This window comes from Cynara cardunculus (genome assembly GCF_001531365.2).
Source record: "Cynara cardunculus var. scolymus isolate 2C chromosome LG 17, CcrdV1, whole genome shotgun sequence".
Lineage (NCBI taxonomy): Eukaryota > Viridiplantae > Streptophyta > Magnoliopsida > Asterales > Asteraceae > Cynara > Cynara cardunculus.
In genome coordinates, this window is record NC_037544.1 from 8,025,901 (window position 1) to 8,050,303 (window position 24,403).

General features: G+C 35.9%; 3 protein-coding genes across 6 annotated transcripts in view; all 3 read left to right on the plus strand.

Moving 5' to 3' along the window:
- Positions 1 to 951: 951 nt before the first annotated feature.
- On the plus strand, positions 952 to 9,487 carry LOC112501173. 4 transcript variants are annotated; one of them, XR_003067430.1, is made up of 6 exons: positions 952 to 1,996; positions 2,096 to 2,841; positions 2,921 to 3,010; positions 7,562 to 8,287; positions 8,570 to 8,687; positions 9,188 to 9,275. XR_003067430.1 is itself a non-coding variant. In XM_025104849.1 (5 exons), exons 1-5 carry the CDS (start codon positions 1,897 to 1,899, stop codon positions 9,284 to 9,286), a joined length of 1,761 nt encoding a protein of 586 aa, XP_024960617.1. In that variant the 5' UTR covers positions 952 to 1,896; the 3' UTR covers positions 9,287 to 9,487. The 4 variants fall into 4 exon arrangements, 3 of the variants coding, with proteins under 3 accessions (XP_024960617.1, XP_024960619.1, XP_024960618.1); XM_025104849.1 differs by lacking the exon at positions 8,570 to 8,687 and having other exon boundaries at positions 9,188 to 9,487; XM_025104851.1 differs by lacking the exon at positions 8,570 to 8,687 and having other exon boundaries at positions 7,562 to 8,282; positions 9,188 to 9,487.
- Positions 9,488 to 12,140: 2,653 nt separating this feature from the next.
- On the plus strand, positions 12,141 to 20,614 carry LOC112500983 (trichohyalin). Its single transcript, XM_025104606.1, has 10 exons — positions 12,141 to 12,329; positions 12,412 to 12,525; positions 12,603 to 12,668; positions 12,763 to 12,933; positions 13,027 to 13,140; positions 16,691 to 16,762; positions 17,194 to 17,277; positions 17,385 to 17,485; positions 17,782 to 17,866; positions 20,076 to 20,614. Exons 1-10 carry the CDS (start codon positions 12,252 to 12,254, stop codon positions 20,466 to 20,468), a joined length of 1,278 nt encoding a protein of 425 aa, XP_024960374.1. The 5' UTR covers positions 12,141 to 12,251; the 3' UTR covers positions 20,469 to 20,614.
- A 2,398-nt stretch (positions 20,615 to 23,012) lies between these two features.
- Positions 23,013 to 24,403, plus strand: part of LOC112501157 — a 2,570-nt gene continuing 1,179 nt past the window's right edge. The window contains exon 1 of the mRNA XM_025104827.1: positions 23,013 to 23,648. Within this exon, the coding sequence (XP_024960595.1) occupies positions 23,079 to 23,648 (570 nt within the window). The 5' untranslated portion in view covers positions 23,013 to 23,078. The remainder of the gene's footprint in view (positions 23,649 to 24,403) is intronic.

Genomic DNA, 24,403 nt, shown 5'->3' on the forward strand with positions numbered 1-24,403 from the left:
GGGTGATGCTCCAGGAAGAAGAAAGGCAGGATTAACGTTGCATAGGGTTTTCGTCAAAGGGACGTAAGGTTGGGGGTTAATCTTTACTACCTTATAAACCAGATTTATCAAAAGTCTTAAAAACAAATGTTAATGCACAAAGTACTATACATTTATGCACAGAGTCTTAAAAGTCTTAAAAACAACTCATAATGCATCAAGTACTGCTACTTTATGTATTTAGTCTAAAATATCTTAATCTACAATTAAATTAACATATAGTACAAGTTACCAATGCATTTCAAGTTTCCAAGATACTTTTGACACCTTTCACTCATGCCTTCACCCTCTCACACCTCTATGTTTTCTCCCCATCCCCCAATGTGAGATTCAAATTGATATTCACCATGATTTATTAAACTTCTCTCATTCATCTCTCATTCAATTGCTCTAGAACTCTTGGTTTCACTCTCGATCTCTTGATTCTTTGCTCTTGGTGTAAATCGAACACATTTGTGGAGTCATTTAAATATGTTGGATTTTAAATATATTAGATTTTAAACTGTCATACAATTTTTTCAATCGATAGACTGTAATTGGAACCATAACTCTTATTTATTCAAATTGTATTAACATGTAAAGACTAAGTGTAACTTATATCATCGTTAAATCTTCTCTAATAAAACCAGTGAAACTTCAAAATCGTTAAAATTCACGGTTCCCGCCGCATTGCGCGAGTATACAACTAGTATATTACACATTAGAAAATAAAAATGTAAAATACACAAATAACCTTTGACTTCCCTAACATAGTGAGGGTAAGGGACCAAATATGTAACAACAATAAAACCCTAAGGACTATATTCATAAATTCTAGAGTTCATGAACCTTTTTCATACCGGTATAAAACCAGAGGGATTAAATTTATAATTTACTATCACAGAAACAAAGAAACCCAACAACACACCAAAGAGACCCCCACCAAAAAACTTCCGGAATCCCCTTTCTTCTCCTTCTCCTCCCCCCCTCCCCCATTCTTTCTCACACCCACACTATCTCTTCACGGCGCAATCAAAGCGGTTTCGCGGTGTTTCCGTCTCCACTCATCGGCGCACACTGGTGACAGACAAGCTCTCTCTTTCATTTCTCTTGAACAACCGCTTGAAAGTTTCTTTCTTGTATACACAAACAGAAAATTTCGGTGTAATATAATCGCTAAATCCCACCGAGACACCCAAAAAACAGAGGCGGCGAATTAGGGTTTTTTTGGGTTTTCCTGTAATTCAACGGTTAAGGGTGGGGTCGGTCTAATCTTAATTTCTTGCGGCTAATGTTACGAATGCAGAATGCGCTTTTATTGATTATTCACGCTTGTTTCTTACTGTATTGAACGAACAAACCCTAGGTTTATGTTTGTTTTCTGTATTGTGATGTTTTAAGCACTAGGGTTTGATTATTTCTTTGTAATGTGCTTGAAGTATTGTTCATCTAGAGGTGTTCGATATTGTGTTTTTGGATGATATAAGGCTGTTTTTTTTTTTTTGGAGGGTGTTAACTGAACTTATTTATAAGATGAGGGTCTTGTAAGTTTGGTCAATCTTGAAATATGGTGTCCTTCTGAACAGTGACAAGGGTTGTTTGTCTTTGTTCATTTTTGGAACCGAAACTACATTGATACCTATACTATAGGGAGAAAAAGGACACTGCCGAATAGTGTACATGATAGCTTCCAAATTCTTTTGTTGGATGGTGAGGATGTTGTTGAAGGGCTAGGAACTTGGGATTAGATATGTTGAGCGCCATGGTTATGTAATGCGGGTTTCGTAATTGGAGACAAAGTTGGAAGAGTTTGATCCTATATACTTCGATGTACGATTGGTCTTTTTTATTCTTTCCTTATGATGTTCAGTACTAATTATGGAAAGAACTGAGCCAACGTTTGTACCCGAATGGTTAAAGAGCAGTGGAAGCTTAAGCACTATCTCTCACCAATTTACATCATCTTCATTGCACCCTGGTAATTCTTATATTCCTTCATGTTGGCTCACAATGTTGCTGTTATTTTGCTTGTGTTTTCAGTTTTAGTTACTTATTTGATGATGTTTTTCTGTTGTAGATGATCAAGGTGTATCAAAGTCTTTGAGAACTAAGTCATTAGTTAACAGCGGTGACAATGATTTAGGACGCACTTCTGTTTCAGATCGAACAACTTCTTCATACTTTCGGCGCACTTCTAGCAGTAATGGTGCAGCTCATTTAAGGTCTTATAATAGTTTTAGTCGGAACCATCGTGATAGGGATTGGGACAAAGACATATATGAGTTCCGTGATAAAGAAAAGTCTGACAATAGGCACCGGGATTATTCTGATCATCTGGCTAACATTTTGCCAAGTAGGTTTGAGAAAGACGGGTTAAGGCGGTCACATTCAAGTCTTTCTGCAAAGCGAGGTGAGTCATGGCCCAGGAAAGTAGCAGGTGACAAGAATGGCCACAACAATGGGAGTGCCTTACCTTCTGTTGGCACTTCCAGTAGCAGTGGAAAGGCTGCATTTGAGAGGGATTTTCCATCACTTGGGGCAGAAGAAAAACAAGCAGATACTGAGATAGGAAGAGTCCCATCTCCTGGGTTAACTACTGCCATTCAGAGCCTACCAATTGGTAGTTCAGCTGTTATTTGTGGTGATATGTGGACCTCGGCATTGGCTGAAGTGCCTATGATCGTTGGGAGCAATGGAAGCAACATTTCTGTTCAACAGCCTATTCAACCTACTTCAGTTTCTGCAACGACAAGTATGACAACTGGCCGCAACATGGCTGAAACTTTAGCGCAGGGTCCTTCTCGAGCTCGGACTACTCCACAGGTGCCTCAGTGTTCTTTTGCACCTGCATAACACTATACTGTGTCATCCTATTATAATATGTAGTCTTTGTTCATTGTAGTTGTCTGTTGGAACTCAAAGGCTTGAAGAGCTTGCAGTCAAGCAATCCAGGCAATTGATTCCCATGACTCCTTCAATGCCTAAAGCCCTGGTAAGAGTCCCCTCCTTTGCTGGTTTTTTAAAAACTCACCACCTGAGGTTATTGGTGATTTTTGTACTCCATTATTATAGCATTGTAATTTTTTTTTTGCCATGGCAAAAGAGATTTTGATTTTATAATTTTTCCTTTGCTTCCGCTGTTTTTTTTTGGTTATAAGATTTGGATTAGGAGGTGGTTTTTCTGGTAACAGTATGTATCTTGACCTTTGTGGTTATGAGGCTCAGAACATGATTAGCTTTGTGGGTCACCAAGTATAACAATTGCAAATGGAGGCTAATGTTAATTTGGTGTACCTCTTTCTTTTGGTGTGGGGGTGGGGATTGATGCGTTCCATACTTCTCATTCATCTTCATCGCGACAACTTTGGAGCATATCGTTTCAATTCTTGTTGTAAAATAAGTCAAGCCTATGAAGTACATCAATCTAACATGTTTCTTTCTTCCTCCATCGAGGAATGTAAGTTTTTTTTTTTGGGAAAAGAGTCGACTTGTGAGTTTCTGTTTCTCAGACATCATGACTTTGTCCAACCATCACTGTAAGCCTGCTGTATTACCTTTTAGAGCCTGACTGTAAGTGGAAGTGTAGATGCGCGTGTTAAATCTTTTGGTAGGGATGCTGTTCTACATCAAGTCTTGATCTTTATTTTAATGTTACATTTGACTATATCATGGCTTATTCAAATATTAAATCTTGTAGCGGACAGAAGTAGGTATTGACCAGTTTTAGTTTGTTTAGAATATGATGCAAAGACAATGAATGTTGTCTGATTATCCTCTTAGGTAAAAATGCACTATAAGCATACTTCATAAATGAAATTATTAGATGAATGAAGATTAAGCTCTTTCATAATCTGATTACCCTAGTAACAAAGTTAAGTTAGAAGTCGGGGAAATAAAAATATTATTATGGGTGGACAATAAAGAAGAATATGACCTATTTTGGTTTATGAGGGAGACTTGGCTTCAACAAACTGAATGGCGTACAAGTGTGAAGCCAAGCCGTAACAGGATTTGGGTTCAAATCTCCCAAATGTAGTTGTTATCGTGTGTAGTTAGCTGGTTAAATTTTTTGTACTGGGTTTTGCATGTTGTGCATGTTCTTTTTCTTCTCCAAAGAAGAAAACGGTTGGGAGGATGATTAGAGAAATAAAGAATGATACACTGGGTTCATTGGTTTGGTTTACAAAGCTCTACCGAAGAACATAAAATCAGATTTGATTTTAAAAGTAAAGAAAAATTGTGTGTTAAATTGATATTTGATATGATGTCTGCATATATATTTTCAGTTAAATTTTACAATGAGATGGATGATAATAAACTGCTATATGAATTCTAACGTAACATGTTTGAATTACATTATTACATATGAATTGGCACCGAGGCTAAATGGTTAGTGAAGCAAATAAATGTGTACGGTTTCCGGAAATGGTATGATGAAGCTTTTAAACATGATGATGTGAAGAAAAAGTTGACTGAATGTGATTCAATTGAGAGAGCAGCTTATGTTTTAGTCGATTGAGCAAGCAACCTCCATGAATTTACCTTAAATGACTTTTTTTTCTGTTAGTTTATGCAAATTGAGAAGCTTTTCGTTTTGGTTGGTTTGAAGAGGTTCAATTTCTAATGTTTAAATGGATTTTACGCTTGACAGATTATCGGTTGATCCATGTATTGATTCGTCTAAGTGGGTCGATCTATTGGATCAATTATTAGATAAAGGGATCACTTTTTTTGATTTGTTGGTTCATAGAAATGGACTCCACCTTATCTAGATCAAGATCTACCTGTTGGTGCCCTTACATTATAGCATGTCAATTTTCTATGCTATATTTCTGTTGTAAGAGGTTTTGTTTTGGAGATTACAAGTAAAGACGGGAATTCAATGTAGGACCTGTTTCTTTTACTACTATAAAGGAATCCATATGTCTACTTACTTTTAGGTCATTGAATATTATACTATATTGCATCTCTAAATATGATAGGTTATTTGTGGAATCAATTTCGCTTGGGGTACCTGCTCTCCTACTTCGAGAGGGAAATTCTTTTACCAGAGAGGTTTTTTGTTTTCTTTATACAAGTAGCATTGTAATAGACAATAGTGATGTTAGAGCAATGGTGAGAGAGAAGTCAAGGGAAGAGATATGAGAAAGTCATAATACGCTTCGACTTTTTCATAACTGTGTTTATAATAGTTGAGGAATTTAGAATACTTTCTGTTCTAAAATATCATACTTCTTCCTCCAAATTAAAGAAATATGGCTCTCTAAGATTCATTTGTCAATCTTTATGCCAACAATTGTTAACCCATATGAGGATGAAATGAAACTTGTATGATAGATTGAATTCGAGGCTGTGCGAGTTGTATTGTTTGGTTCCATTTCATCGATCGAATCATTCTTTATAAGATAGATTCTATATACCATTATAGACAATCATGTATACTCCAACTATATCTTGTTTTGTTCTAGGATTTATGGATTTTTGTTAGCTTCTAGTTTTACTTTGGCACTTACAGTTGTAACTTAATTGTTTCTATCTTTTTTCCTACTAGATTGTGAATGGTCTAAAGTAGATGTTAGTTCAAGAGAAAATAGTAGATACCAAGCAAGCCACTATTCCCATGCAAGCCCATCCAATAGTTGCAACAAAAAAATCCTCATCAGCATTGCTATATTTAACACCATCTCAATCTTACCCAAAAGTTGAAAAAAAAAACAATGCAATTGGATATATTTAACATGATTATCTTGATAATGACGATGCTTTTCTTCCAACTTTTGGGTAAGATCGAGATGATGTTAAGTATAATTATGTTGATGAGATGGCATGGGAAGGTTCCCTGCATGTTATATATTTGTTTCTTTCTAAACAACTACTACTATCGACCATTTACAATTTAGTAGGAAAAGGGTTAGATGCAGTTAAGTTACTATTGTAAGTGTCAATGTATAACTAGAAGCTAATAGGAGTCCATAGAACATATAAGTTGTAGTGTCCATGATTGTGGGTAATATCATTAGACAGTCGAATTATGTAGAATCTCTCTTATTAAGAATGATCTGGTCAATGAACTGGAACTAGGTAATATAATTCACACACTAACCTTGAATTTCATTTATGAGACAAGTTCCTTTTCATTCTCATATGGGTTAACGTTCACTGGCATAGGATTGACAACCTAACAAGTGATAGAGTTTGATCGGTATTCATGCGCCTAGAACTAGGGCACAATACAATGACATCTTTTTGTGTATGCACCAAGGTGCAAGAAAGAGCCTTCAACTAACTATGCCTATAGGCATGGTTTTCAAAATCGTTTGAGGTGTGCGCCTCAAGGCGCCATAAAACCGCTACTGAGGCGCCTTTCATTTTATGTTTGAGACGTACGCCTTGAGTATACAAGGCGGTGCCTGAGGCTGTGAGGCGGTGAGCACCAATGAGGCGAATGCAGTTGGATGCCTGATTCTTCTTTTTAATATTATTTTGTTTTCACACATCATGTCTTTATATGTCGAGTCTTTGTATTATCTCTAAAAAAGTCTCTTCAAGTCTCCACGTGTCACTGTTACAATCTCACTTCCCATTTCCATGTTCTTGATATATTAATTTTTACTTTCTTGATGTATTAATTTTTTTTTCTTTATGACTCTTGAGCTGTTAGCAATTAGCATACTAATATTTAATATGTTTAATATTTAATAGATCAATATTTTTTATTTTGTTATTATATTTATATGTCGTCATTGAGAGAAGTGTATATAGATTATTTCTTGCATATGTTTCATGTTATAATGTGGCAGTGAAATAAATATTAATATATATTTTTTGCATAAGGTATACGTATATTTGTGTGGTATTTTATATATATATATATATATATATATATATATATATATATATATATATATATATATATCCGCCTCGGGCCGCCTCAGGGCTTATGTCTCGCCTCATCATGGAAAATGTCTCGAGGCCCGATTCTGCCTTTTACAACTATGCCTATAGGTAATTCCTCAGAGTAAGAGAGGCCGCTTATTTTGTGATGCAGAAAGTATCATTTATCTCATTCCCTTTCCTCATATTAACAATTTTCTTTTAATTCTAATAATATATTTTGATCAGAAAATGAACATGAGATAACATTACTCTTTCCTGGTAAAGGTTTTGGTTTATGTTTAGTAGTGTTTAGCTTCAATATTTTGTCATCTTAAAATGATTTATTGATTTCAAGTTTCAAGACAGTTTCTGAGGTTGCTTCTTGCAGATCTTTTCCAAGCAAACGATTGCAGAAAGTGGATTTTCTTATTTTATTTATATTTTCTAATTTGGTTAAGGTACTGCTCTAGGATAGGTGCTTTATATGACTGTCCATGTTATGCTATACTGGACCAAAGTAATTTGGAGTAGGTAGCAATTTTTATTTGGATTCAACGAAAAATGTAGTGAAAAGAGCAACTAGTAGGGAAAATATAGGTTTATATGCATGTTTTTGTGGTCAAAAACTTATTCTTGCACTTTTAATTTTTTTGAAAATTTCTTATAGGCGTTGAACTCTTCTGATAAGCCAAAGCTTAAGGTTGGGCAATCACAGCTTCAGAATTCTCACATTGTCAATCACCCACCCTCCCTTCGACCCGTGTCTGTGAAATCTGATGTCACCAAAGTATCAACTGTGGGAAAACTCCATATCCTTAAGTCATCACGTGAAAGGAATGGTACCACTTCTACTGCGAAGGAGAGCTTGAGCCCGACAGGTGGTAGTAAATTACCAAATAGCCCTCTTGCTGTACCAGTGGTTGTTGGATCTGCTTCATTGAGAAACACAGGTGGTTCAACCATTGTGGCAGACCGCAAACCTTGTGTGGAGAAGAGACCCTCCCCTCAAGCTCAGAGTCGAAATGACTTCTTTAACCTTATGAGGAAGAAATCTATGGCAACCAACTCATCATCTCCTGGTGCCTCTGAGGCTGGTTCTTCTGAATCGACTAATGATAAGCCTGGTGAACCTCAGGTTGGTGGGTATGATCCAGTGGTGGTGGATAGGTCTTGTGGTGTCCAAACTTTGAGTGAGAATAAGGTTGATTTTAGCTGCAACGGTGATGCAACCGAGAGATCTAATAATGAAAAGAACCATTCAAGCTCTGATGCCATTTTGTACTCGGAGGAGGAAGAAGCAAGATTCTTACGGTCACTGGGATGGGAGGAAACCACTGAGGAAGAAGGCCTCACAGAAGAAGAGATTAATTCTTTCTACAGGGATGTAAGTAAGGTATCTTCTATATTAAAATGATAATCACTTTGAGATGGTTCATTTTGTTGTTGTTGGAAATGCTTCTTTTTATATCCTATGTTTAAAAAACCGAACTTAGTCATGCCTGACTTGGCTGGCAAACCATTTGAACTATCACTTGGTAACAAAACCAGTCCAAGGTTCAATATTGAAAAAAATTCAGAGGTTTTCTCATTTCATTCGAACTCTAATACCAAGTGAGAAACAAGGAATCAAAGTTCTTTATTCGACCTTGGTTTGACATGTAGTGCGACTTGTCAGATATATTGGGTGGTGGTCTTGCTTATGGGGTCAAATCAATACGCTCTACTTTGGGAGGATTGAAAGGGTGCGTTTGGTATACAGATGAGACTGAACGAGACTGGACATGCGAGAGTAGGTAGGTGGGTGAAAGAATTGTGGATGGTTTTAGGGTTTTAATTTGACATGGGTAGTTTAGTAATTTACAAGTCTTTGTCCTATGTTGCTAATGTTTATTACACCAATTTTAGTGGGACAAAAAATGTCCCATCCTGTCATGCGAGGGACAAGTTTTTGTTCTGTCATGTCCCACGAACCGAACACAACCATGCATTTGTATGTAGTTTTGTTGTCACAGGTCCATAGTGGTCTTACATGGTTGGCGTAATTACGACCGCCGGCTTTTTCTGGGCAATGACCAAACTTTGGTTCTTTAAAACATTTTTTAGCATTATGGGTCATACTAAATGTATACTTAAATAACAACAAAAGGGGTGAATTTGGTGAACCTAATTCAACATCATCAATAAGTGTTTCTGTTGAGATTGATATAGCAGTTTTTAGCATCCTGGTACTGCATCTGCTAGATGTTATTGTATGTTAAATTGACTACGAATTCTGTATCTGTTTGCTGTACAGTATGTGAATTTAAAAACGGCTTCAAATTTTTTCAAAGGAACGCAGCCGAAATCTTTGATGCCACTCAACTTACAGATGGGGAAAAATGGTGACTCTTGAGCTGCTGGACTTCTCGACCCGCCAATGGATAGGTCTTGTTTTGGTTATTTTCCCGTTCGATGAGAAGGGAAATCTGAAAAGGTTTTAGTAGTGCATCGCGATCTTAGAACTGTGTTTTGAAGGTCTTCACCCTCTGAGAAATGGGTGTTTTCTTGATCTTTAAAGGGTTGAGATAAAAAGAGTAGGCATTAGGTTTTTCTATGGAAAGCTGCTCAGGAAATTGCTTTGGCTGTGCAAAGAAATCTGGGTTTTTGTTTGATTTTTATCTTTATCTTTTTCCTTTTCAGGGTTCAATTCTACAAAGTAGCTTATGGTTTATTAGTCTTTTTTTAAGAAAAAAAGCAAGAAATTTACTTATTAACTCATCTTGCATTCCCATGTTTTCTGATGGTATCTTTTTTCGAGCCGTTCGTTGGTATTTGCCTTTGCCGTTGGTCACAAGAGTGACGGACTTTGCTGTTGGGTCAATGGTCTGTACCAGTATTTGGGTTGATCGTAGATTCTGACCTTCTTGGAGGTCAAGGATGCAAGTCTCGTTAAACGTGAGAAGTGTGTATGAGTTTGCCGGATCAAATGAACAGAATTCGGTGATATTGCACCTGGAGGTGGGGCTGTTGCAGACTTGACATTTACTTCACATAGTTATTCAAATAATGAACGACTGGTTTTGGTGTAAGACAATCCGTAAAATTTTGAAAATGTATTAGAAGGTTAGTTTGTAAAAATGACGTAACATACAAATACATAACATACACACAAAGTGTGTCTATGCAACTTATAAAACATTGATACCGACTTGACTCATGTTGATGAATTGAATGAATTTCCTTAACGCTACATGGGTCTATGTGACCTTAGATGCGGGCTCAGACTCACTTTCGATCTAGCACAGGTTGTGCGACCTTATATGCGAGCTCGAGCTTGCTTTCAATCTAATATCCGTTGTGCGACCATGTGTATGAGTTTAAGCTTACTTTCGACTGACACTCTTTACCATCTTCATGGTAAAGAGTGTCAACTTAGCAAACTCGTGTTCAAACTCACCTACAACGCACAGAGGCCTACTGGATCGACATATACGACCTTTTGTTTGATTTTGGCCATACAAACACCAAGTTCAATCATTTGCTTAAACAACATACCCCAACATGTTCTCCACTCATTAGCATGCTTGGACATGGTTGTAACTAAAGATTACATACATTAATAATGCTTTTGCTCTATGATTTATGACACCACCATCAGTGGTTACTTTCCATCAGTTCCATATACGTAATGGTTCATGTTGGACTTGAATCGTCGCTAAATCAATCCTTAATATCATATGCTACCGATTGGACATAAAATCTCAAACTTTACGTTGAAATAATGCCTTAAACTTAATGACTTTTTACGCACACGTTGTGCTACTTTCCACTTTGTTTTTACTTCAAGAACACTTCAATATCTTTCGAGTAAACCATGATTTTTGTCCTTGTGGTTTGTTTCAAATTGCCGTTTTTATTCTCGTACTTTTGAGATTACGTTCATGCTAGAAGGACGAAAACTGTAATTTCAAAAACATAAGAATAAAAATAGCAATTTTCAATAAATTATAGGGATAAAAAACACACTTTACATGGTATCTTCTTCCTAGTAGAAAGTGATTGAGCCCATAACTTTTAATTAATGACACATCGGTCCTTGTAGTTTCATCTATTGCACAACAATACCCTTTCTTGGACATTTTGTTCGGTTTAAAAATTGGGTTGTTAGTTGTTACATACAAACAAAATGCCATCAACCTTAAGAATCAATAGTAAATTTTCCAAACCAAAAGGGTGGTGTTTGATTGGTTTGAACTTGGCTCCAAATGTCTAAAGTGTCTGCCTGCCTGAAGGTCCCAGGTTTAAATCCAAGAAGAAACAACAATCTCCTTGTGGCCATGGAGATTCAAATTCGGTGACTCCGGCTACCTGCAAAACAGGTGGTCGTCCTGGGATTAGTCGGTTCGCATAGCGGGTTGGATATCCATATTAATAAAAAAATAGTAACTTTTCCAACAAAACTACACCAATGTGTCGTGTAAATACTCAAAAACTTTTATACCTTCTTAGAACTTGTTCATAGTGTTACACTATATCTAATATTCTCAATTGTAGGGACGCACCAATATTTTCGGATGACCTGTTACACCTAAAACTTTTACTTTTACAAATATGTATATATATATATACACACACACATGTACATACTGTAGAGGTGATAATGAGACGTATAACTTTTGATCCAAATATCACTACTTCCGCAATATCTAGGTCTGCAATAAATGATAAAAAAGTCAAATTCAACAAGTTTACCGTTGTGATTGCGGACCTGACCATCGCAGTTGTATATCTGTGTTCAATTTGATTTCTTTTTTGGCCTTTAGCTATATCCGCAATAGATATTGCGGAAGTGATGACATTTGGATCATTCCAAAAAATAAATGATTAGAAGACCAATTTATATGAAGAAAACGGTCATTTGAGTCGAGTATTCTTAGAGGTTGTTTGGTAATTGCTGAATGATTTTTTACAGAATGATTAAGTGGTCAGAATGATTAAGAGACTTTCATGATATAGTGCAAAATAAAATATAACTGTTTACAATGAAATTAGGGCGCTTAATGGTTAAGGGAGGCCCATGATACAAAGTCATTCAGAGGATTTTAAAACCATTAAAAAACAGACTTTTTTTTATCAAACAAGATTCATCTATTAACAATTCAGATATTACATCTTAATAAAACTATTATATCAAGAAGTAACCCTTCATTCAACACCAAATATTTTTGATCATTTTTGGGGGTCAAAAATAGAATTTGACTGAACTCATTCCGAATAAACGCATCCAACGAAAAGAAGGGTTTTGCGAAAGCCGAAGAGGCGAGCTCGGCAAATACAAGGGTTTCTTTGGAGGAAGAAGATCAGAGAGAGACGGACAGATGGGAACTACCCAAGTCGAAAAGACTGAGCAAGAGCTTCGGAAGGAGATCGAAGAACTCCACCGTCAACAATGGGAGGTATGCGTAGAGATTGTACATGGGTTTGTTAAATTTGTGCATGTATGCACGCCATGTGTTTGATGATTTGCTTCTTTCACAGATTACAGAACGGCTTCGGGATCCTAGAGGTATCCGTCGGGGAGGTCTTACTGGCTCTGGTCCTCGTAATTTCTCCGCCAGTGGTCCAGCTCGTCAGCGTGGTTTTGTTAGACCTGTAATTTTCTCACACGCATTCTTTATCAATCTTTTGAGTGCTTGTTAGTTTATGGATGGATTGCTTATTTCGTATAGGCTGAGAGGAACGAATCAGAAGACCAACCCGCCCCCAAGAGGCGACTTTCTTCTACTGTTGTGAAGGTAAGGGAAACGCAATATACGTATTTCTTGTCGTTAAAAGTTTAAAATATTCAATTTCTGATTTTTGTTTTTAAAATGTTTCTGGGGCGTGAAGATTGAGGAAGGGGAGATTGTTGAGGATGCTGTGGATGCTTCAAAGGGTGATGATAGCAACAAAGATTCGGCCATGGAAGTAACTGGATGGGGTGGTAATGGTGAGAACCAGAACAATAGAAAACCTTCAAACTGGGCTAGGAGGGATGGCATTCATAGATTGTCCAAGATGGTACCATTTTAATATATTTATTGTGCAATTTGTTGATTTAGAGTTCACATGGTAATTATTAGTTGTATGCATACTCTGTTGTGATTTGATTAGGATTCTGAAGTTCCTCCATCCGAGAATGTTCCTAGAGTATTACCAAAAGATGAGGACCCCAGCTTGGTTAACAGGAATAGGAGAATGCTGGGACAGCTCCTCGGAACTTTGGAGGTAAGACTGATCTCACCTATAAATGAATTTTGTTTTCGTATTTTCTCTATTCTGTGATATCTGCTTCTTGTATGTCCAAAGATTTTTTCTAGCCAAAAAATGCTGTATCATGCATGCTCTTAACTGTCATTTCCATGAAAATAAGTTTTCCTTTCCTCCCCTGCATTACCTTTTTGTAGCAAATGGCTAGGGTTCAAAACTCAAGACACCCCCACATTCTTTAATGTGTAATGTTTGTTCTTGAATCATTCTTGTTACAGTTCTTTCTATATTGTACAATAATACAAACATGCTTCGCTATAACTTTTTGCATATATAGGTCAAATTATTTTATATGCAAATTTTTTTAGTATATGGTTTATCTCAGAATTTGACGTCAGTTGTGTTCTTGTTCAAGTGTCACATGGAAGCAATTCAACAAGGGTATCAAACATCCGCCATCTGTGGATCAATACTAATGCTTCTGGGAATTTGAAGTTCAATGATGACACATAAACCACCTATCACATTATATGTGGAGAAAAGAACCTAATCTATGAAAATTTGAAATATATTTTAGATCCAAGTACCCCAGCATCGAGAAAAGCTCGTTATGCCTCTAAAGCATCCAATGTGTGTTGCCACCAAATTACTTCCAAACCCACTCCTAGAACCAACAAGAATAACTAATAATTCATTATGCGGTGTTAGTGAGCAAAATCTCAGGCTTTCACATATGGGGATGCAAAGCCGTGAAAAGCCTGTGTGTCTTCCTCAATCATTAATTCAAATCACTGTGTACTAAAGAGAGATGTGATGATTTAACTTTTACTTGTTAGCTTTCGGAGGATAATATTGTTGGAGTAAGATGTGGCACTGTAATCTTGAAGCAATATTAGGCCAACGTGACTTGGATTTTGTAGGTCTAGAGAGATATCAAACAAAAGGTGGCTTGATAGCAAGACAACAAGCTTTTAACCTGGGAGTAAGGGAATCTGTAGGAACAAAAGAAGTTTGTTTAAGTAGTTACCGAGTTACTGCTATTTTGGAACCGCTATTCTCTTCAGGACCGCAATCCAGTATTGCACCGCAATGAACTGCATAGTTCCTCACAGAGAAAGTTAATTTACTTCTATTTATGTAAGCATCCCAATTTTTAGGTGTTGTGTTGTGCCTTTGCTTGCACTCATATGCATGATCACAAAAATTCCTCTCCCCGATACGTATTTGTGTACACATATATGGGGTATAGTAGTACTTGAGAAAGAAATTTATTCACACCAATAAGCCTTACGTAATGGACCATTTCCTGATCTCTCTTTCTTTCCTCAAGGCCTCAACCATCCTTCTTGATCAATAACTCACATTCTATTCCCTTATACATATGTATCATTAAGATTGGATTTTTAAGCCAAACCAAATTACTTGAGTACCAACCAGAAAGTCCAATAGTGATTGAACCCTTCTACGAACAACTGATGGCTAATGCTAGAACCATGGTTTGGCTGATTTCCAACCAGAAGTTATGATTTTACTAGGTTCTGAAGGTTAGTCTTTGTAAAATCGTTTTAGTTTCATGTACAGTCCACCAATAGAAGTAAAAGAAGTCATCTTCTCTCTACCCTTTTAGTAGTCCTCACCTTATTCATTCGTTTATGTTTGAGTTAAATTACAAGTATTTACAACATAGATGGAAGGATATGTGTTTGATTTAGCGTGCTAGTTGTGAATAAAAAATGTGGATGCATACATCCTTCACTAGAGAATTCTAGTCACTTACTAGATAACAAGGTGAGCAAATTATATGAGGTGTAACTTTTCAACATATTCATGATGATTATTTTAATCACCAACACATGACCCCTGGGGGAGTGGGTTTTATTTTATTAATGAAGTTACTTAAATGCCTTCATTAATACATGCACATGGGTATATTAATCTGAAAGGACATGAAACCTATTAAACTACAATCTAAGCATCAAGTATTGTAAATTAGATCCCAAAAAAGTTATATACGAGAAACCTTACAAGAAAATGATAATGTTTTCAACCTGCAATCTTCCATCAGAGAAAGGCGAGAACATAATAATAAAGAAAAAAAAGACTAAAGAAAAAAAAGACTAGGGAGGCCTGAAATACTGGAGCACATTTTGATCTTTCAACACCAGCAAGGGAGAGAGTCGGTTTTGGTAGCAAAATGAGTTATCTCAGTAGATAAAGCTATCTTTAAGTCGTTTGAGGTCGGTTTTATCTTACCTTGATAATTTGTTCCACTGCCAAAGAAATTGGAACGGGTAAAAGTAACAGTTTCCTTCTGTTTTTCATGATATCTTCCCCAGTGTTTATTAACTGCTGAACCATCAATATTTTATTTCATAAAACCTTCATCAGAGTATTCCAATGGATACCTGCTTTCTTTTGGGATTATACATTGTAAATAGGAATCTGTGTAAGAACTTTTCAATTTAACGGCTCCTGAAATCAGCTCTTGTTATCGAGAAATTTGTGAATTAGCAAGTACCATTGTCAAATAGCCTCCGTTTTGGCTTGTTACTGAATGTATGTTGTGGTCAACAATAATTATGGTTCAAGTTGAGGCTGGGCACTTCCCTTGGATTGAAAAATTTCTAAATTGGTTTCCCCTTGATAAAACCATGCTTGGCAGTAACTACAAATGGCTCAAAAGTTTATTTAAGGTCAGGTCACTATAGGAATCAAGGTAAAAGGAGTTTAATATGTATTCCTGGTCTCAAAGTTGGAGTTATAGATAACTGAACTGATGTGTGTTCAATAGTAAATATGTAGATGAAGTGAGTTGAGACTGTAGTTCTGAAGCTATTGCTATGTGATATCTTGATTCCTTAAACCTTGTATAGAGTAGAACTAAATTTATAGTTATGAAGGGATATTCCATATCACGAGCCACAAAGAAGTATAAAATGAGTCGAATTAAAAAAAAGCGGTGAGAGAAGGTAGAGGGAAAGCAAACAAGGACTTGTACCAACAACCAGTAACCCTGTTTCAGGAAAAAAAAGGAAAATTCAGGAGCCAAGGAGACAGGAAAGGATGCTTATGAGTTTGCTAAGATGAATGTCCTAATTTCATTATTTGATTTATAATAATAATTTTTCACATTACAGTTTACAAGTAGTGATAGAGGTGCTAATCTTATGTTTTATTTTTTGCTCTTTAGCCATGCAAGATTCTTGCACGTCATGCAGCATGGCTTTTGCTCTTTTTTTTGTTTTCATGCAGCATCTATGATTAATAAAATCCTGTAGCCCTCAGTTTCAGCTACATTACATCTGTATGAACGAAATAACCATTTAGTCTAATTAGTATCAATTGCAACATAAGTACCTCCAGCAAGAGAATGGAATTATCTTGTTATGATCAATTGTGCCACCATATTAATATACTTTTTCTATCCATGCGTTGAAGATGAATTCATGAAAGTTAATAGATGCATACGTATATGTTTGTGTATATATATCTCTATGTTGGTTGTATTTTTCTGATGGTATATCCTATTGCATGAATCTTTTTTAAGATTTTACATGTTAATTTTCAGAAATTTAGGAAAGAAGACGTGAAACTTTCTGGCTCAGAGGCATTTATGAGGAGATCTGATTCACTGAAAAGAGTAAGTTTCTTTTGCATACTCATCCCTCCTCTATCTATCCTCCCTCGTTTTAGCATCGCGAGTTGTGGACTATATATCCTGTAACAGACAATTAAATGGGCTTCCAAAACAGATCAGGTCCTATCATCTACTTCACATAATCCACAATACTAGAATTTAAACCATTCCTTGCACACCTTGATCTATGTTTTCTGTACATGTAACTTCTCAAGAGAACTGAATTCTTTAAGGCCAAACTGCAACTTCTGTTTCTTTTAATTGCTTGCAGTCAGGATGCTTTAGATGTTTATTTAGTAAGCTATCCTACTTGGCTATGGGAATGTTACAATAGACAAATGACTCGTGTGTAGAAGATTTATAATTTTTTTCATCATTGTTGATCTGTGCATGTTGTTCCGAGATAGTTACCTAATTCTGGCCACTTGACATAGGCCGAGCAAAGAGCACGTGAAGAAAGTGAGAGATTGAGGCAGCAGGAGCGTGAGCAAATTGCTGAAAAGAGGAGAAGAGACTTGGTTTGTTCTTTTGCTTTATATTTTAAAATTTACACTTGAAGTGGTAAACTTGTCCTTATTTTTACTTGAGTAAAAACATTGATTTGCACAAATGGTTATTTTTACAGACTCTTAGAGCACGTGTTGCTGCTAAGGCAGAGGAGAAAAAATTGGAACTGCTGTTTCTTCGTTGGAGTGAACATCAGAAAAAACTTGGCAATTTTTTAAGGTTTGCTTTTTGTCATTCATTAATATAAGAATATTGGTGTCTTCTGTTTCCGAAGCCAATACAGGGGTGCTATATAAGATTCCTGCTTTGACTCACTTTATTGCAGGTTATTTCTAATTTTGGTCCAAAAGTATCCATATTCACAATTTTATTGAGACAAAGATAAGCTTCTTCTCATGTGTTGAAGCTGCTGGATGGCTCGAGGATTCCGACGTGCAGAATTTCTAGGTTAAATATCATTATTGTGTTATCGTAACAGCTCATTTCATATTGTTGCTGGATTGTAATTTTTTCAGGACCAAGGCAGAACCCCCTATATATTACTCGTTTGCCAAACAACTTGAAGAAGATTCAACCGTACTTGAGCAAAGGAAAGAGCAGGTGAGTTTTTAGCAACATTTGATATTTTTATGCTTGTGGAGAAAGTGTCCTAAATGTGATTAAATAATATGCCAGGAAAAGTCAACATGTTATAACAGTGTTCTTAATAATTTAATCAGTATTGTCCTTGGTTCAACTTTTGAGCAAAGTTGACGTTGAACCCAAAACAAAGTAATATATATATATATATATATATATATATCAAGGGTCCAAATAGCGTAAGGCGTGGCGGGGCAAGGCCAAGCCTGAAGCCTTGGAAGCCACGGCGAGGTCATGGAGCGTGACTTATGGCGGCAAATCTCTATATCATATACTATTCTTATGTACATAAACATATTTTTCTACTATTACTCAATGAATCAATGATAATAAACTATTTAAATTAAGTTATATATTAGAAACTATCAAATAAGACATTAAAAAGATAAGTAAAATCAAATATTGTGTTACAAAAGCCGCACAATACACCATGCCTGGCGTGAGACACAAGCCTTGAGCCACGGCGCGCCATGGCTTGCGGCGAGCCTTTTTGAACAGTGATATATAACATATGGAAAATAATCCCATTAGTAATATAACGACATGTAATAGTAAGCGGATCGTTTTTAAGGGGTAAAAGAATTTTTCGTCTTCCCTCCTTTCTCTAGCAGATCAAAAACATACCACAAGTTTTGGTTTAATTTTAGCCTTATTTCTACCCGCATATGTTGCTAACTTCAATATGTCTATTTTTTTAAAATACAAAAAGGTATCTTGTGTTTCCTATTTTGTATCCATTGTATTCTTAGGGCCTGTTTACCAAATTTTCCATTAAGTTCTGTATGGATAAATTTGTTTGTCTAGATAAAATTTTTTTGTTGTTTACTTCTTTACCTGAATCAATCGTCTAAATGACAATAATGACTGATCTACCCCTCAAACATGTTTGAACTTTACAGCAGTTCAATCAAACTCAAACCAAAAATCTATTGTTCATCAAACCAAAAAGCTACCAATCTATCAAACTATTTGAACATTAAAACATAATAATCAAACATTTGAACATCAAATTACCAAAACATAATAATCAAACCATTTAAACATAAAAAAAAGCTACTGCTACAAGAAACCTAACATTTTGTCATTGACGGTGTAATGGGGGATGAACAAAGCAAAGTCGATGGTCTTAGGGCAGCAGCGATGGAGGAGGAGCAGGGACGGAGGAGGTGCAGCAATGGAGGAGTTGCAACGAAGGGGTCACTGGTCGTCAGAGATGAGCAGCAACGATGGGGAAGGAGAAGTTTTTCTCTGTGGCTAGGGTTTGAACTTTGAAGGGAAGTGCTGGAAGGAGGAATCGCGGGGAAAAATTGGTACCTGTGTTGATGAAAATCGAAGGAAGAAGGTCGTCGGCCGGAGAAAAGTTGTTGGAGAAGAGGTGTAGCAATGTGGAGAAGTAGAAATGAAGAGGTGTAGAGGTCGGCCGGCAAGGGTTTGAAGTGAAATGAAAAGGGGGGGGTGGGATTGAAGGGGGTGGTGTGGGATTGAGGGGGTAATTGTCAATATTTTGGCTTAATGGGGACAAGACACCCCTTCCATACTGTGAATAAGCCCATATCTTTATCAGTAAGTCGCAAGCAAACATCCATATATGGCTGTGCGAATAAGCCAAAACAGCCATTAAGCCGATTAAGTCAAAAGTAAACCCCCCCCCCTAGCCATCAATGTGGGGGTATGGTCAAAGCCGCTCCCATGCCCACCCTGAGAAAAAGCATGCCAAAAGCATCCAATGTAGTGGATTTGGCAAGTATAGAAACATTTCTGCTTCCTAGACGGCTACACTTTTCCCTTTGTTGATTTATTAAATCAATCTTATTTCTTTGTGTTTTTTTCCATGGATCTACTGGGGTGGTGGGAGATGATGTAATTTTGCAAGTTATTTCAGCATCTTCAAGTGAATTTTGGTATTTATTTACTAAACCAAACGAACCTAGTATATCCTACTTGGAAGTGGGGCCTACTTGAAAGTGGGGTCTTGGGAGGGTGAAATATATGCATACCTGACCTTTACACCAAAGAATGAACTCTTGTATCTAAGAAAATGGGCAAATCTATATCTATTATCAAACTTTTCCATGATCAGTCTCTCCTTTTGAAAGGAAAAACTGATGAGTTTGATGGTAAATTATGTATTTATTTACTAATATTGTTTATATTTATGGATATCAATTAGGCATTTCAAGAATGGAAGGCTGCTAGGAGAGAGGAATTGTCTAAATACCAACAACAGATTGGTGAACAGTATGTTGCTAACGTTGAAAAGGAGCTTGAAAGGTGGCAAAATGGTCGAAAAGCAAGAAATGGAAACAATGACACATTGAACTTACAAGAGACGATGGACAAAGAACTCGAGACCCATAGACTTGAGCACGGGCCTAAGACACGGAAGATCCCAGGTGGCGATAACAACGAAGATGAGGATGATGTGGAAGATATGAATGTAGGGGAGGATGACATGATGGATGATGTGTTGGATGTCGATGATAGCGGTAACAGGAGAGCTGAAGAAACTGTGAAGCCTGATGCAGCAGGTAATCTTAGCCCACCTCCTGCTAACAAAGATTAAATTGATTATTGAGTCTGGTTTTGTTGGTTTTTAAGTGTGGGAATGTGAATCTATTTCTCTGCAGTTTTGTTGTAAACTGAATAATTTAGTGAAGTTAGGAGATTTATGATATAGACTTAAAAGAAGATGATAAGTAATTATTGCTCAAACAGTCCTACTCCTAAGAGGMATCTTCTGAATCATTAAGAAGTGAATCTTGTTTGGCAAAAAAAAAGTTTGCCTCTTAATGGTTCTAAAACACTCTGAATGATTTTGTGTTCTGGTCCTCCCTTTAACCATTCAGCACTCTAATTTCATTGTAAACAATTACCAAACAATTATATTTCATTTCACTATATCATGAGAGCTTCTTAAACATTTTGCTCACTTAATCATTCTGCATCAAACCATTCAGCACTGCCAAACAGCCCGTAAGAGTCTATAGTTTCAGGTTTACATACATTCTAGCCTAAGAGTCTATAGTTTCAGGTCTACATACTTCCTACCCTTAAATCTTATCTTCAAGTGAGATACATCGGGATCGTTTGGTTTTTGTTTGTTGGAGGTGTGTCAAGGACTAGGCTCGAAGGCCTGGCTTTTTGTAACCAATTTTAAAAGAAGACGGGTCGTTTTTGTAGCCAGTCCCGATCGGGCATATCATTTCTGCTCATGTGATGATATGAATTTTGAAGTGTGGTGGTTAAGGGTGTCAATAAAAACTAAAACTGAAACTGAATAAACACAAAATTTGGTTTTTGGCTTAACCAAATAAGGATAGCTTATTTGTTTTGTTTTGGTTGGTCTTTATTGGGTAAATTGAATAAGTCAATATAGTATTATATATTGTTGAGTATCTATTAACATGTATATTAGACAATTACACCATCGCGTACTCTCTTTATATACATATATTTTTAATCTATTCCCCATTTCTATATAACTAGTTAATTTGTGGTAACTGTGAGAAACAATGTGAACCACTTGTTTGAGATATTTAAGAATATTTCTTAAATAAGCTAAAAGGGTAATACATTAATTCTATTTTTGACACTTAATCAAGATATTTAATTAAATTTTTTAAAAGGAAATATTTAATTAAAATTAGTTACCTAGTATATATCTATTACCTAATATACATCATATTTTAAAGACGTTTGTGAATTAAAGTGTGTCATCGTGATAACCTTTACAATATTTCATATGTATCACAATGTATTTTCTTTGTTTTATGAAATGTATCAGTGTGCATTGTTGTTATTTTCATTGTTTTACAAAAGATATCATATTATGCATCTTGTATGTATATTTGAGTATCACAGTGAATATTGTTTGTAGATATCATAGTGTGTATCTTGTGTTCACATAAGGTTCATCGAAATAAGGTTCGTCGAATAAGATTCGTTGAGAGAGATGAGGATGTTTATAAAATCCCTAAAATGGTCTTAATTAATATTTTAAGTTAAAATTATCAAAATTATTAATTTTCTAATTTAACTTTTGATTTGTGGTTGAGATTGGATCTTACGGTTATCACAAACAAAACAGTTCTCATTTGATTAGGCCTATATATATGTGTATATATATATATATATATATATATGTGGGTTATTATACAACCTCTTACATTTGTACAACCAATACAACTCAATCTCAACTGTCCATTTAATTTAATGAATATGTAATTTCATAGAAGTTTTGTTTATTTACTAATACAAAGTATTGATCATAATTAATAAACTTTATTCATCTTTCATAAATATTTAAATAATAATAAATGAACCTTTATCATTTTCATAAATATTTCAATTTATTAGGTTGCATTAGTTGTACAAATATGACGGGTTGCATTTGAAACAAACTCTCTCTCTCTCTCTCTCTATATATATATATAGAGAGAGAGAGAGAGAGAGAGAGAGAGATAATATTAATTGAATGTGAGATACTTAAACTTTAAGAATTATGGATAAATTGTATGAAATAGTTGATAGGTTTATTCATACAATTATGCCAGTAAATAGGCTCATATAATTCGGACGTAAATTGGTTTATTCATACAATTAAACAGTCTCAAAATCAAGTAATTTAATTTCTTGTGTTTTAATGAATGGTAAATACAATATTTGATATTAGTAACAAAATATTTTTACGATAATTTACGTAAATTAAATGAATTTTATATAAAAAAGTTAATAAAAATCAAATTTATTAAAATATTAAAGATGAAAGACCATTTCATAATTCGTAAAAAAAATAATCAAATTAAAAACTATAAGGGTGGTGTTTGATTGGTTTGAGTTTGACTCCGAAGGTCAAAAGTATCAAGAGAAATAAAAATCTTTTTGTGGTTATGGAGGTTCAAATACGATGACTTCGGGTTATCTGTAAAACAGATAATCGTTCTAAAATCAGTCGGCTCGCGTAACGAATCGGATATTTATGTTAATAAAAAAACGAATTAAAGGGATTTTAGAATTAAAATTTATTTATATTATCACATTAAAGTCAAAATAGCCTCACTCTCACTCCACTTATCCTCTTTATCTTATCAAAAAGTCAAAAAGAAAGGTGTGGGTCCTCCCTTTCATTCCACAGCTTTTTTACTCATTTCTTCACACCCTTCGCCGGACCACCATGACTTCCGGCGGCAACACCTCTCGCTACTATCCATCCTCCTCCTCCGCCGCCTCAATCAAAGGCTGCTGCTGCTGTCTCCTCCTCCTCTTCTCCTTCCTCGCCCTCCTCTCCCTCACCATCATCCTCGTCATCGTCCTCGCAATCAAACCCAAAAAACCCCAATTCGATCTCCAACAAGTCACCGTTCAGTACATTAACCTCGCCGCCACCAATTCTTTCACCGCCGCCGTCGATTCCCCCAGCTCCGCCTCCCTATCCCTCGTCATCCGCATGCTTTTCACCGCCAAAAACGACAACATAGCTGGGATCAAGTACCGCGACTCCACGTTTAATATCATGTACCGCGGAATCCCGTTGGGTCGGGGCACCGTACCGGGGTTTTACCAGGCGGCGCACAGTGCGAAGAACGTAGAGACGACGGTGTCGGTGGATCGGGTGAATCTGTTGCAGGCGGATGCTGCTGATTTGGTGAGAGATGCTTCGCTTAATGATCGGGTCGAGCTTCGGATCATGGGTGATGTGAATGCTAAGATCCGGGTCATTGGGATAACTTCACCCAGTGTGCAGGTTAGCATTGAGCACTTTATCTTTCTCCTAGAACTGGAAATTTTTAGGGCATTGTGCTGGTTGCTTCTGCTCTGCTTCACCATTGCTAGTCAAACCCCCACATGCCCTTTTGCTAATATACGCGGATTTTAGGGGTTGCATGTGTTGCTATCGTGCTCACGTCTTAATCATTTTTCTTGGTTTAAATCAAAGTGGGTTAAATTAATCTATACTATGTTTTCTAAAACATTCGACAAAAATTATTAAAATTCATTTTTATGTAATAAAATATTGTTTATTGATGCATATTACTTAAAATTCAAGATTATAAGTAAATTATGCGTAAATACAATTTATTAATGTTTTATGTTTAAATTCGTGTAACTAATTGCAGATAAACATAATTAAATACATGATAAACGTCTCCTCTTAAATATAAAAAATCTAAAATATAATTAGGATAGTCATTGACTTCTAACAAAATATGTAATTATTATCTTTATAAAAAATTATATTATTAAACATAAAATAAAAATAAAGAAATTAAAGGAAATTTTAAATAGTTACTTTGTTACTAATATCCTATGCTGTTAATATCGCGATATATCGTCGATATATCGGCGATATATCGGATATCGCTCCTAGGAAAAAAATCGGACCATAAATATCGGTCAAAATATCGGGGCCGATATTATCGGCGATATTTAGCGATTTTTTAGCGATTTTTAGCGATATTTGAGGTAAAAATCGGACCGATATACCGATATATTCACTGG

Bases quoted from the DNA above. Each gene is read 5' to 3' on its own strand.
- LOC112500983 (XM_025104606.1), top strand. From the start codon at position 12,252: ATGGGAACTACCCAAGTCGAAAAGACTGAGCAAGAGCTTCGGAAGGAG. The intron at 17,278-17,384 runs GTTTGTTCTTTT...TTATTTTTACAG, and splicing joins AAAAGAGGAGAAGAGACTTG to ACTCTTAGAGCACGTGTTGC. The intron at 17,867-20,075 runs GTGAGTTTTTAG...GATATCAATTAG, and splicing joins TTGAGCAAAGGAAAGAGCAG to GCATTTCAAGAATGGAAGGC.
- LOC112501173 (XM_025104849.1), top strand. From the start codon at position 1,897: ATGGAAAGAACTGAGCCAACGTTTGTACCCGAATGGTTAAAGAGCAGT. The intron at 3,011-7,561 runs GTAAGAGTCCCC...AATTTCTTATAG, and splicing joins CTTCAATGCCTAAAGCCCTG to GCGTTGAACTCTTCTGATAA. The intron at 8,288-9,187 runs GTATCTTCTATA...TTTGCTGTACAG, and splicing joins TCTACAGGGATGTAAGTAAG to TATGTGAATTTAAAAACGGC.